This window comes from Salvelinus fontinalis, chromosome 13, assembly GCF_029448725.1.
Source record: "Salvelinus fontinalis isolate EN_2023a chromosome 13, ASM2944872v1, whole genome shotgun sequence".
NCBI lineage: Eukaryota > Metazoa > Chordata > Actinopteri > Salmoniformes > Salmonidae > Salvelinus > Salvelinus fontinalis.
In genome coordinates this window covers 1,934,435-1,947,702 of record NC_074677.1, presented here as the reverse complement: position 1 = coordinate 1,947,702, position 13,268 = coordinate 1,934,435, and the positions used below count along the sequence as shown (strand labels likewise).

At 46.3% G+C, this 13,268-nt stretch overlaps 1 protein-coding gene and 1 long non-coding RNA gene across 8 annotated transcripts in view; both read right to left on the bottom strand.

Annotated features, from left to right (window-relative positions):
- Positions 1-318: 318 nt before the first annotated feature.
- LOC129867904 (uncharacterized) lies at positions 319-7,134 on the bottom strand. Of its 5 annotated transcripts, none has more exons than XR_008761690.1 (5): positions 5,812-7,134; positions 4,168-5,647; positions 3,609-4,066; positions 2,998-3,529; positions 319-2,956 (listed from the first exon to the last, which is right to left on the bottom strand). It is a non-coding gene; the product is annotated as an uncharacterized LOC129867904 (long non-coding RNA). The 5 variants fall into 5 exon arrangements; XR_008761692.1 differs by lacking the exon at positions 5,812-7,134 and having other exon boundaries at positions 3,609-3,908; positions 3,950-4,066; positions 4,168-5,730; XR_008761689.1 differs by lacking the exon at positions 5,812-7,134 and having other exon boundaries at positions 4,168-5,728.
- Positions 7,135-7,400: 266 nt separating this feature from the next.
- Positions 7,401-13,268, bottom strand: part of LOC129867903 (high affinity cationic amino acid transporter 1-like) — a 77,947-nt gene continuing 72,079 nt past the window's right edge. For all 3 annotated transcript variants that reach the window (XM_055941377.1, XM_055941379.1, XM_055941378.1), the window contains 2 exons: positions 9,798-9,906; positions 7,401-9,224 (listed from right to left, as the gene is read on the bottom strand). In XM_055941377.1, coding sequence (XP_055797352.1) covers positions 9,028-9,224; positions 9,798-9,906 — 306 coding nt within the window. In that variant the 3' untranslated portion in view covers positions 7,401-9,027. The remainder of the gene's footprint in view (positions 9,225-9,797; positions 9,907-13,268) is intronic.

Below are 13,268 nucleotides of genomic sequence, written 5' to 3'. Positions count from 1 at the left end.
GTTCTCAGCTGTTAGCAGGCAACGGCTAGCAGTTTATTACTGTCGGTTCTCAGCTGTTAGCAGGCAACGGCTAGCAGTTTATTACTGTCGGTTCTCAGCTGTTAGCAGGCAACGGCTAGCAGTTTATTACTGTCGGTAAAAACATATGATTTACATCATTTTTTTTCGATTCCTAACTGAATTATATTATGTAACAAATCAAATATTAAACCTTGTAAATAATTCATGGTAAACAATTAATTTATTTGAAACATGTGTTTATTTGCTGAAATGTGTGTCTTTGCCCAGCGGGACTGCCCAAAGGGACAGTCAGCCATCTGAGCTTTTAATTGAAGTTTTATGGTATGTCAAATACTTTAGCTCTACGCCCAAAACATTCAGACACACACACCCATAGACTATGGCATCAAACATTTAAAACATTCAGTGTAACATGATCGGACACACAAACCCATGCACTTTGTCAAAAAAAAAATTTAAAAGCACATTTTTGGTAATTTACAAATAATTTACTGCAAGAAATATATACAAAATGTTACATGCAGAAAATGTATTGAGCATATTACAACAGGTACACATAAAGTATCTATGCTATTCATATTCTCACCTCTAGAAATCATAGTATTTAAAATATCTAAATTAATGCTTAAATCCACATTACATGACTTAAGTATGTGGACATCTGTTCGTCGAACATTTCATTCCAAAATCATGGCCATTGATATGGAGTAGGTCTGCTTTAACTGGACCTCTCTTTGTGCACGGGTGCATTGTCATGCTGAAACAGGAAAGGGCCTTCCCCAAACTGTTGCCACAAAGTTGGAAGCACAGAATCATCTAGAATGTCATTAAATGCTGCATCGTTAAGATTTCCCTTCTCTGGAACAAAAGGGCCTGAACCATGAAAAACAACTCCAGACCATTATTCCTCCTTCACCAAACTTTACATTCAGGCAGGCACCAATCTCATGGCATCCACCAAACCCAGATTTGTATGCGGACTGGCAGATGGGGAAGCGTGATTCGTCATTTCAGAGAACACGTTTCCACTGCTCCAGAGTCCAATGGCGGCGAACTTAGGCTTGTGTACGGCTGCTCGGCCATGGAAACCCATTTCATGAAGCTCCTGATAAACAGTTCTTGTTCTGATGTTGCTTCCAGAGACAGTTTGGAACTCGGTAGTGAGTGTTGCAACTGAAGACAGATGAATTTTACTGGCTGAGAAGTTGCTGCTCCTAGATGTTTCCACTTCACAATAACAGCACTTACAGTTGACCGGGGCAGCTCTAGCAGGGCAGACTTTTGACGAACTGACTTGTTGGAAAGGTGGCATCCTATGACAGTGACACGTGGAAGGCCAGTGAGGTCTTCAGTAAGGCCATTGTACTGATATTTTTTGTCTAAGGAGATTGCATGGCGGTGTGCTCAATTTTAAACACCTTTCAGCAATGGGTGTGGCTGAAATAGCTGATTCCACTCATTTGAAGGGGTGTCCACATACTTTTGTATATAGAGTGCATTCGCAAAGTATTCAGACCCCTTGACTTTTTCCACATTTTGTTACGTAAAAGGCACATAACAGCTTGCTTTCAGTTTGCCTAAAGGCACCTAAAGACTTTCAGTCCATGAGAAACACGATTCTCTGGTCTGATGAAACCAAGATTGAACTCTTTGTCCTGAATGCCAAGCATCACTTCTGGAGGAAACCTGTCACCATGCCTACGGTGAAGCATGGTGGTGGCAGCATCATGCTCTGGGGATGTTTTTCAGAGGCAGGGTCTGGGAGACTAGTCAGAATCGAGCGAAAGATGAACAGAGCAAAGTACAAAAAGATCATTGAAGAAAACCTGCTCCAGAGCCCTTAGGACCTCAGACTGGGGGTGAAGGTTCACCTTCCAACAGGACAACGACCCTAAGCACAAAGCCAAAACAATGCATGAGTGGCTTCGGGACAAGTATCTGAATGTCATTGAGTGGCCCAGCCAGAGCCCGGACTTGAACCCGATCGAACATCTCTGGAGCGACCTGGAAATAGCTGTGCAACGACACTCCCCATCCAACCTGACAGAGCTTGAGAGGATCTGCAGACAAGAATGGGAGAAACTCCCCAAATACAGGTGTGTTACCCAAGAAGACTCGAGGCCGCGGGCCAGACGGGATTACCAGGATGTGTACTCAAAGCATGCACCGACCAACTGGCAAGTGTCTTCACTGACAATTTCAACCTGTCCCTGACCGAGTCTGTAATACCTAAATGCTTCAAACAGACCACCATATTCCGTGTGCCCAAGAATAGCGAAGGTAACCTGCCTAAATGATTACCCCCGTAGCACTCACGTCGGAAGCCATGAAGGTCTTTGAAAGGCTAGTCATGGCTCACATCAACACCATCATGCCGGAAGCACTAGACCCACCCAATTCGCATACCGCCTCAACAGATACACAGATGACACAATCGTTCTCCACACTTCCCTTTCCAACCTGGACAAAAGGAACACCTTTGTGAGAATGTTCTTCATTGACTACAGCTCATCTTCAACACCATACTGCACTCAAAGCTCATCACTAAGCTAAGGACCCTGGGACTAAACACCTCCCTCTGCAACTGGATCCTGGACTTCCTGACGGGCCGCCCCCAGGTGGTAAGGGTAGGCAACAACACGTCTGCCACGCTGATCCTCAACACTGGGGCCCCTCAGGGGTGTGTACTTTGTCCCCTCCTGTACTCCCTGTTCACCACAACTCCAACATCATCACTGAGTTTGCAGACAACACAGCAGTGGTAGGCCTGATCACCGACAATGATGAAACAGCCTCTAGGGAGGTCAGAGACCTGACAACGAGGAGACAGCCTATAGGGAGGAGGTCAGAGACCTGACAACGATGAGACAGCCTATAGGGAGGAGGTCAGAGACCTGACAACGATGAGACAGCCTATAGGGAGGAGGTCAGAGACCTGACAATGATGAGACGGCCTATAGGGAGGATGTCAGAGACCTGACAACGATGAGACAGCCTATAGGGAGGAGGTCAGAGACCTGACAACGATGAGACGGCCTATAGGGAGGAGGTCAGAGACCTGACAACGATGAGACAGCCTATAGGGAGGAGGTCAGAGACCTGACAACGATGAGACAGCCTATAGGGAGGAGGTCAGAGACCTGACAACGATAAGACAGCCTATAGGGAGGAGGGCAGAGACCTGACATTGTGTTGCCAGGACAACAACCTCTCCCTCAACGATGAGACAGCCTATAGGGAGGAGGTCAGAGACCTGACAGTGTGTTGCCAGGACAACAACCTCTCCCTCAATGATGAGACAGCCTATAGGGAGGAGGTCAGAGACCTGGCAACGATGAGACAGCCTATAGGGAGGAGGTCAGAGACCTGACAACGATGAGACAGCCTGACAACGATGAGACAGCCTATAGGGAGGAGGTCAGAGACCTGACAACGATGAGACAGCCTATAGGGAGGAGGTCAGAGACCTGGCAACGATGAGACAGCCTATAGGGAGGAGGTCAGAGACCTGGCAACGATGAGACAGCCTATAGGGAGGAGATCAGAGACCTGGCAATGATGAGACAGCCTATAGGGAGGTCAGAGACCTGGCAACGATGAGACAGCCTATAGGGAGGACAGAGACCTGACAACGATGAGACAGCCTATAGGGAGGAGGTCAGAGACCTGACAACGATGAGACAGCCTATAGGGAGGAGGTCAGAGACCTGGCAACGATGAGACAGCCTGACAACGATGAGACAGCCTATAGGGAGGAGGTCAGAGACCTGACAACGATGAGACAGCCTATAGGGAGGAGGTCAGAGACCTGACAACGATGAGACAGCCTATAGGGAGGAGGTCAGAGACCTGACAACGATGAGACAGCCTATAGGGAGGACAGAGACCTGACAACGATGAGACAGCCTATAGGGAGGAGGTCAGAGACCTGACAACGATGAGACAGCCTATAGGGAGGACAGAGACCTGACAACGATGAGACAGCCTATAGGGAGGAGGACAGAGACCTGACAACGATGAGACAGCCTATAGGGAGGTCAGAGACCTGGCAACGATGAGACAGCCTGACAACGATGAGACAGCCTATAGGGAGGAGGTCAGAGACCTGACAACGATGAGACAGCCTATAGGGAGGAGGACAGAGACCTGACAACGATGAGACAGCCTATAGGGAGGAGGTCAGAGACCTGACAACGATGAGACAGCCTATAGGGAGGACAGAGACCTGACAACGATGAGACAGCCTATAGGGAGGAGGACAGAGACCTGACAACGATGAGACAGCCTATAGGGAGGTCAGAGACCTGGCAACGATGAGACAGCCTATAGGGAGGAGGTCAGAGACCTGACAACGATGAGACAGTCTATAGGGAGGAGGGCAGAGACCTGGCAACGATGAGACAGCCTATAGGGAGGAGGTCAGAGACCTGACAACGATGAGACAGCCTATAGGGAGGAGGTCAGAGACCTGACAACGATGAGACAGCCTATAGGGAGGAGGTCAGAGACCTGACAACGATGAGACAGTCTATAGGGAGGAGGTCAGAGACCTGGCAACGATGAGACAGCCTATAGGGAGGAGGTCAGAGACCTGACAACGATGAGACAGCCTATAGGGAGGAGGTCAGAGACCTGACAACGATGAGACGGCCTATAGGGAGGAGGTCAGAGACCTGACAACGATGAGACGGCCTATAGGGAGGAGGTCAGAGACCTGACAACGATGAGACGGCCTATAGGGAGGAGGTCAGAGACCTGGCAACGATGAGACAGCCTGACAACGATGAGACAGCCTATAGGGAGGAGGTCAGAGACCTGACAACGATGAGACAGCCTATAGGGAGGAGGTCAGAGACCTGACAACGATGAGACAGCCTATAGGGAGGAGGTCAGAGACCTGACAACGATGAGACAGCCTATAGGGAGGACAGAGACCTGACAACGATGAGACAGCCTATAGGGAGGAGGTCAGAGACCTGACAACGATGAGACAGCCTATAGGGAGGACAGAGACCTGACAACGATGAGACAGCCTATAGGGAGGAGGACAGAGACCTGACAACGATGAGACAGCCTATAGGGAGGTCAGAGACCTGGCAACGATGAGACAGCCTATAGGGAGGAGGTCAGAGACCTGACAACGATGAGACAGTCTATAGGGAGGAGGGCAGAGACCTGGCAACGATGAGACAGCCTATAGGGAGGAGGTCAGAGACCTGACAACGATGAGACAGCCTATAGGGAGGAGGTCAGAGACCTGACAACGATGAGACAGCCTATAGGGAGGAGGTCAGAGACCTGACAACGATGAGACAGTCTATAGGGAGGAGGTCAGAGACCTGGCAACGATGAGACAGCCTATAGGGAGGAGGTCAGAGACCTGACAACGATGAGACAGCCTATAGGGAGGAGGTCAGAGACCTGACAACGATGAGACGGCCTATAGGGAGGAGGTCAGAGACCTGACAACGATGAGACGGCCTATAGGGAGGAGGTCAGAGACCTGACAACGACGAGACAGCCTATAGGGAGGAGGTCAGAGACCTGGCAACGATGAGACAGCCTATAGGGAGGAGGTCAGAGACCTGACAACGATGAGACAGCCTATAGGGAGGAGGTCAGAGACCTGACAACGATGAGACGGCCTATAGGGAGGAGGTCAGAGACCTGACAACGATGAGACGGCCTATAGGGAGGAGGTCAGAGACCTGACAACGATGAGACGGCCTATAGGGAGGAGGTCAGAGACCTGACAACGATGAGACGGCCTATAGGGAGGAGGTCAGAGACCTGACAACGATGAGACAGCCTATAGGGAGGAGATCAGAGACCTGACAACGATGAGACAGGCTATAGGGAGGAGGTCAGAGACCTGACAACGATGAGACAGCCTATAGGGAGGAGATCAGAGACCTGACAACGATGAGACAGCCTATTGGGAGGAGGTCAGAGACCTGACAACGATGAGACAGCCTATAGGGAGGAGGTCAGAGACCTGACAACGATGAGACAGCCATTAGGGAGGAGGTCAGAGACCTGACAACGATGAGACAGCCTATAGGGAGGAGGTCAGAGACCTGACAACGAGGAGACAGCCTATAGGGAGGAGGTCAGAGACCTGACAACGATGAGACAGCCTATAGGGAGGAGGTCAGAGACCTGGCAGTGTGGTGCCAGGACAACAATCTCTCCCTCAACGATGATAAAGGATCTGATCGTGGACTCGCCTCCATTAACATTGACTGGGCTGAAGTGGACGAGAGGTCGAGAGTTTCAAGATCCTTGGTGACCACATCGCCAACAAACTCTCATGCTTCAAACACACCAAGACATTTGTGAAGACGACAACACCTTTTCCCCCCCAGGAGACTGAATGGGTCCCCAGATCCCCCAAAAGTTCTACAGCCGCACCATCGAGAGCATCCTGACTGGTTGTATCACCGCCTGGTATGGCAACTGCTCGGCATCCGACCATAAGGCGCTACAGAGGGTAGTGCGTACGGGCCAGTATATCACTGGGGCCAAGCGTATTTTTTAAAAATTTGATTTAACTAGGCAAGTCAGTTAAGAATAAATTCTTATTTACAATGACGGCCTACCCCAGCCAAACCCTAACCCGGATGATGCTGGGCCAACTGTGCGCAACCCTATGGGACTCCCAATCAAGACCGGTTGTGATACAGCCTGGAATCGAACCAGGGTCTGTAGTGACGTCTCTAGCACTGGGATGCAGTGCCTTAGACCGCTGCGCCACTCGGGAGCTTCCTGCCATCCAGGACCTATATAATAGGCGGTGTCAGAGGAAGGCCCCAAAAATTGTCGAAGACTCCAGTCACCCAAATCATAGACTGCTCTCTCTGCTACTGCACGACAAGCGGTACCAAAGGGCCAAGTCTAGGTCCAAAAGGTTCCTTAACAGCTTCTACCCCCAAGCCATAAGACTGCTGAACAATGTATCAAATCCCTGACTATTTATATTGCCCCCCTCTTTGTTTTTACACTGCTGCTATTTGCTGTTACCTATCTATGCATAGCCACTTTACAAATGACTTTGAAAAACCTGTGCCCTCTGCACATTGACTCGGTACCTGTACCCCCCCCAAATTGACTCGGTACCGGTATCCCCCCCCCAAATTGACTCGGTACGGGTGCGCCCCCCCCCCCCCCCCCAAATTGACTCGGTACCGGTACCCCCCCCAATTGACTCGGTACCGGTACCTCCCCACCCCCCCAAAATTGACTCGGTACCGGTACACCCCCCCCCCCCCCAAAATTGACTCGGTACCGGTAACCCCCCCAATTGACTCGGTACCGGTACCCCCCCCAAATTGACTCGGTACCGGTACACCCCCCCCCCCCCCCCCCCCCCCCCCCACCAAATTGACTCGGTACCGGTACCCCCCCAAATTGACTCGGTACCACCTGTATATCGCCTCACTATTGTTATGTAATTTTCTTGTGTTGCTTTTTGATATTTAATTTTTTCACTTTAGTTTATTTAGTAAATATTTTCTGAACTATATTTCTTGAACTGCATTGTTGGTTTAGGGCTTGTAAGTAAGCATTTCACTGTAAGGTTTACACCTTACGGCGCAGGTGATGAATACAATTTGATTTCATTTGATTTGAAAGGTCTACTGACGTTGTGTGATACACAGCGACCTCTAGTGGTGAGCCACAGCAACTGCATCACAGTGAGAAGGGCAATAACAGAAGTTCACAACAAGCTAGCATATATCCTGCTAGGGGAGGATGTAACCGTTCAGACTAGAAAAATGCTAATCACTGTTTCAGAGGAAATAGACATATAGACAAAAAGGTAAAATCCTAGCAGTAGTTATTAGAGCCATGTCTGGTGTCTACCTTTCCAGACAGCAGTTTGACAATCATCTGAAAATGTTGAGAGTATAGATATGCCTCATCAAACAGTATGATTATCTTGAAGATTACCACACAGAGTTTCCATGGCTAGCCATCTAAGTCACTCAGTTCCAAAAGTCATCGGAGTGACTCAGTGATGTTTTCTGACATCTCTCAAATGACAACCTTAATGCACAACCTTAACCCTAACCAATCCATTAGGATGTTAACCAACAGATAGTCCTTCCTGAGCTGTGAGAGTCCTTCCTGAGCTGTGAGAGTCCTTCCTGAGCTGTGAGAGTTCTTCCTGAGCTGCGAGAGTCCTTCCTGAGCTATGGAGTCCTTCCTGAGCTGTGAGAGTCCTTCCTGAGCTGTCGAGAGCCTTTCCTGAGCTGTGAGAGTACTTCCTGAGCTGTCGAAAGTCCTTCCTGAGCTGTGAGAGTCCTTCCTGAGCTGTCGAAAGTCCTTCCTGAGCTGTGAGAGTCCTTTTTGAGCTGTGAGAGTCCTTCCTAAGCTGTGAGAGAACCATGTGCCAGCTAGTAGAGTATCCTCACTGCACACAGACGTCAATTCAACGTCTATTCCAGGTTAGTTCAACGTAACTTCATTGAAATGACTTGGAAACAACATTGATTTAACCAGTGTGTGCTCAGTGGATCCAATCAAACCCAGTCCTCAACAGCAACATTACACTACCCCACTCCCATCACATCAATCCAACTCTCCCTAAAATGGAGGAGGACAAGATCCAAGATGTCTGCTCAGTTTCCCTGGGGTTGATATGGTTCTCCTGTCTGTAGTAGGAAACCCCTTGTGAGCTCACAATAAGGCCTCAGGAACAAACAGCAGTCTATCCTCTCTTCCTTCCATCTTTTTCTCTACTCCTTTTTTTTCTGCATTAGAAATGTATTTCTCCCTACCCAGGGACACCTGCGAGAAGCTACATGTGAGATACGCCACTGTGAGAGGTCTAAAGAGCCAGGACCCTGTTCAAAAAACGACATGGCACATCCCCAAAAAAGGAGACGGTTCATTCCAAGAGGGTTCTATCCTGTTTGATAAAAGGTTCCAGACAGACAAAAGTTCCAAAGCGGCGTGATAAGGTGTGGCATGTAGGGTGACAGGTGTCTGCTGGGTCCTAGCACTCTACAGGTCTCCGTCCTCCTCTCCCCGGGACTCCAGACCATTATGTAGAAATGCCTCTTTCTCAGGAGACACGGGCTCCATGTCGTGTGAGTGGCTGGCTATGTAGTCGTTCAGCTCGACGTCCGACTCAGGAGAGGAGCTGGCCAGAGCTGCCTCAGCACTGTGGTGGATCCCGTAGCCAAAGTAGATCACAAACCCTGCAATAAACACAGGGGTTGAATAATGGAATGTCTTGGAAGAGGATATATTTGATTTAACCCTGGGGTATTTTGGGTATTTTTTTTTTAGACCAGAGGACAGTGTCTCCAAAACATTTACATTACATTTTTTTTACATTTTAGTCATTTAGCAGACGCTCTTATCCAGAGCGACTTACAGTAGAGTGCATACATTTTATTACATTTTTTACATACTGAGACAAGGATATCCCTACCGGCCAAACCCTCCCTAACCCGGACGACGCTATGCCAATTGTGCGTCGCCCCACAGACCTCCCGGTTGCGGCCGGCTGCGACAGAGCCTGGGCGTGAACCCAGAGACTCTGGTGGCACAGCTAGCACTGCGATGCAGTGCCCTAGACCACTGCGCCACCCGGGGGGTGGCGCAAAACCACTTCCAGCAGAATCTGGTCTCCCATCCAGGGACTGACCAGGACCAACCCTGCTTAGCTTCAGAGCCAAGCCAGCAGTGGTATATCTCCATAGAGGAGTTGATCATATTCTGGTAATGTCTCTATAGAGATGACATTGTTATAGAAAAGAGTTTCTTACCAATCGCCATCCAGACAGCGAAGCGTATCCACGTGCCTCTGTCCAGCTGCATCATCAGGTAGACGTTGACAAACATGCTGACCACTGGGATGAACGGCAACAGGGGCACCTGAAGAGGTCAGAGGTCAAATACAAAGTTCATGCAGAGGTCAGTGAGTCAGAAACCAGAGGCATAATCCGAGTCGATATTCACCTAATAATAAGGAAATCTCCTCGCTTACGCCCACACATTGGGGGAAACAAATATTGTGTAAAAGAGACGACTTTGTCGTCGAAGTAATGTTGGATGTGGTTGACAATAAACTGAAAATATTTACATCTGTTTTTTTGATTCAACAGGGAATGTTTTTGACCCATTTTATTTTTTCAAACTGTTAGGAAGCGAGTGTTGCTCGCTCCTATGTGGATAACGAATTTAAGTTTCTTGACATGTTCCTAGGACTACTGTAAATACCAGACTTCATAACGTCTCTCCACACGCTACGTTTCAAGTCGGAAATACTGAAACCCATCTAACCTCTTGACTAAAATGACATTCATATTCATAAGTGTACTCAAAACCTCTTTCATTTGCTAAAGCCACTTCTGTCTCGCTAGCAAAAGCGAAAGTTACAGAAATAACAAAAACATGCCAAAAAATATATTGTGTTGTTCAGGTCAAACAAGGTATAAAATCCCAACCTACTCCCACGTAGGGTTATATAGAGCGTGTGAGAAGAGTCTATTCGGCGTGGGAGGGAAGGACATTGTGGGGAGACGGTGTCCAAGCAGGATACACAAAGGTATGTGTGGAAGACATTTAATCACAGGTAAGACATTTAACTTGTTTCGTAGAGTCTGTTAGTAACTCCAATCACTACTTGTAGTTGTATAGTCTGTTAGTATCTCTACTCACTACTTGTAGTTGTATAGTCTGTTAGTAACTCCACTCACTACTTGTAGCTGTATAGTCTGTTAGTAACTCCACTCACTACTTGTAGTTGTATAGTCTGTTAGTAACTCCTCACTACTTGTAGTTGTATAGTCTGTTAGTATCTCCACTCACTACTTGTAGTTGTATAGTCTGTTGGTAACTCCACTCACTACTTGTAGCTGTATAGTCTGTTAGTAACTCCACTCACTACTTGTATAGTCTGTTAGTAACTCCACTCACTACTTGTAGCTGTATAGTCTGTTAGTAACTCCTCACTACTAGTAGTTGTATAGTCTGTTAGTAACTCCTCACTACTTGTAGTTGTATAGTCTGTTAGTAACTCCACTCACTACTTGTAGTTGTATAGTCTGTTAGTAACTCCACTCACTACTTGTAGTTGTATAGTCTGTTAGTAACTCCTCACTACTTGTAGTTGTATAGTCTGTTAGTAACTCCTCACTACTTGTAGTTGTATAGTCTGTTAGTAACTCCTCACTACTTGTAGTTGTATAGTCTGTTAGTAACTCCACTCACTACTTGTAGTTGTATAGTCTGTTAGTAACTCCACTCACTACTTGTAGCTGTATAGTCTGTTAGTAACTCCTCACTACTTGTATAGTCTGTTAGTAACTCCACTCACTACTTGTATAGTCTGTTAGTAACTCCACTCACTACTTGTAGCTGTATAGTCTGTTAGTAACTCCTCACTACTAGTAGTTGTATAGTCTGTTAGTAACTCCTCACTACTTGTAGTTGTATAGTCTGTTAGTAACTCCACTCACTACTTGTAGTTGTATAGTCTGTTAGTAACTCCACTCACTACTTGTAGTTGTATAGTCTGTTAGTAACTCCTCACTACTTGTAGTTGTATAGTCTGTTAGTAACTCCTCACTACTTGTAGTTGTATAGTCTGTTAGTAACTCCACTCACTACTTGTAGTTGTATAGTCTGTTAGTAACTCCACTCACTACTAGTAGTTGTATAGTCTGTTAGTAACTCCACTCACTACTTGTAGTTGTATAGTCTGTTAGTAACTCCTCACTACTTGTATAGTCTGTTAGTAACTCTACTCACTACTTGTAGTTGTAGAGTCTGTTAGTAACTCCACTCACTACTTGTAGTTGTATAGTCTGTTAGTAACTCCTCACTACTTGTAGGTGTATAGTCTCTTAGTAACTCCTCACTACTTGTAGTTGTATAGTCTGTTAGTAACTCCTCACTTCTTGTAGTTGTATAGTCTGTTAGTAACTCCTCACTACTTGTAGTTGTATAGTCTGTTAGTAACTCCTCACTACTTGTAGTTGTATAGTCTGTTAGTAACTCCACTCACTACTTGTAGTTGTATAGTCTGTTAGTAACTCCTCACTTCTTGTAGTTGTATAGTCTGTTAGTAACTCCTCACTACTTGTAGTTGTATAGTCTGTTAGTAACTCCACTCACTACTTGCATAGTCTGTTAGTAACTCCATTCACTACTTGTAGTTGTATAGTCTGTTAGTAACTATACTCACTACTTGTAGTTGTATAGTCTGTTAGTAACTCCACTCACTACTTGTAGTTGTATAGTCTGTTAGTAACTCCACTCACTACTTGTAGTTGTATAGTCTGTTAGTAACTCCACTCACTACTTGTAGTTGTATAGTCTGTTAGTATCTCCTCACTACTTGTAGTTGTATAGTCTGTTAGTATCTCCACTCACTACTTGTAGTTGTATAGTCTGTTAGTAACTCTACTCACTACTTGTAGTTGTATAGTCTGTTAGTAACTCCACTCACTACTTGTAGTTGTATAGTCTGTTAGTATCTCCTCACTACTTGTAGTTGTATAGTCTGTTAGTAACTCCTCACTACTTGTAGTTGTATAGTCTGTTAGTAACTCCACTCACTACTTGTAGTTGTATAGTCTGTTAGTAACTCCTCACTACTTGTAGTAGTATAGTCTGTTAGTAACTCCACTCACTACTTGTAGTTGTATAGTCTGTTAGTAACTCCTCACTACTTGTAGTAGTATAGTCTGTTAGTAACTCCACTCACTACTTGTAGTTGTATAGTCTGTTAGTAACTCTACTCACTACTTGTAGTTGTATAGTCTGTTAGTAACTCCACTCACTACTTGTAGTTGTATAGTCTGTTAGTAACTCTACTCACTACTTGTAGTTGTATAGTCTGTTAGTAACTCTACTCACTACTTGTAGTTGTATAGTCTGTTAGTAACTCCACTCACTACTTGTAGTTGTATAGTCTGTTAGTAACCCCACTCACTACTTGTAGTTGTATAGTCTGTTAATAACTCCACTCACTACTTGTAGTTGTCAAGTCAGTTAGTAACTCCTCACTACTTGTAGTTGTATAGTCTGTTAGTAACTCCTCACTACTTGTAGTTGTATAGTCTGTTAGTATCTCCACTCACTACTTGTAGTTGTATAGTCTGTTAGTATCTCCACTCACTACTTGTAGTTGTATAGTCTGTTAGTAACTTCTCACTACTTGTAGTTGTATAGTCTGTTAGTAACTCCTCACTACTTGTAGTTGTATAGTCTGTTAGTATCTCCACTCACTA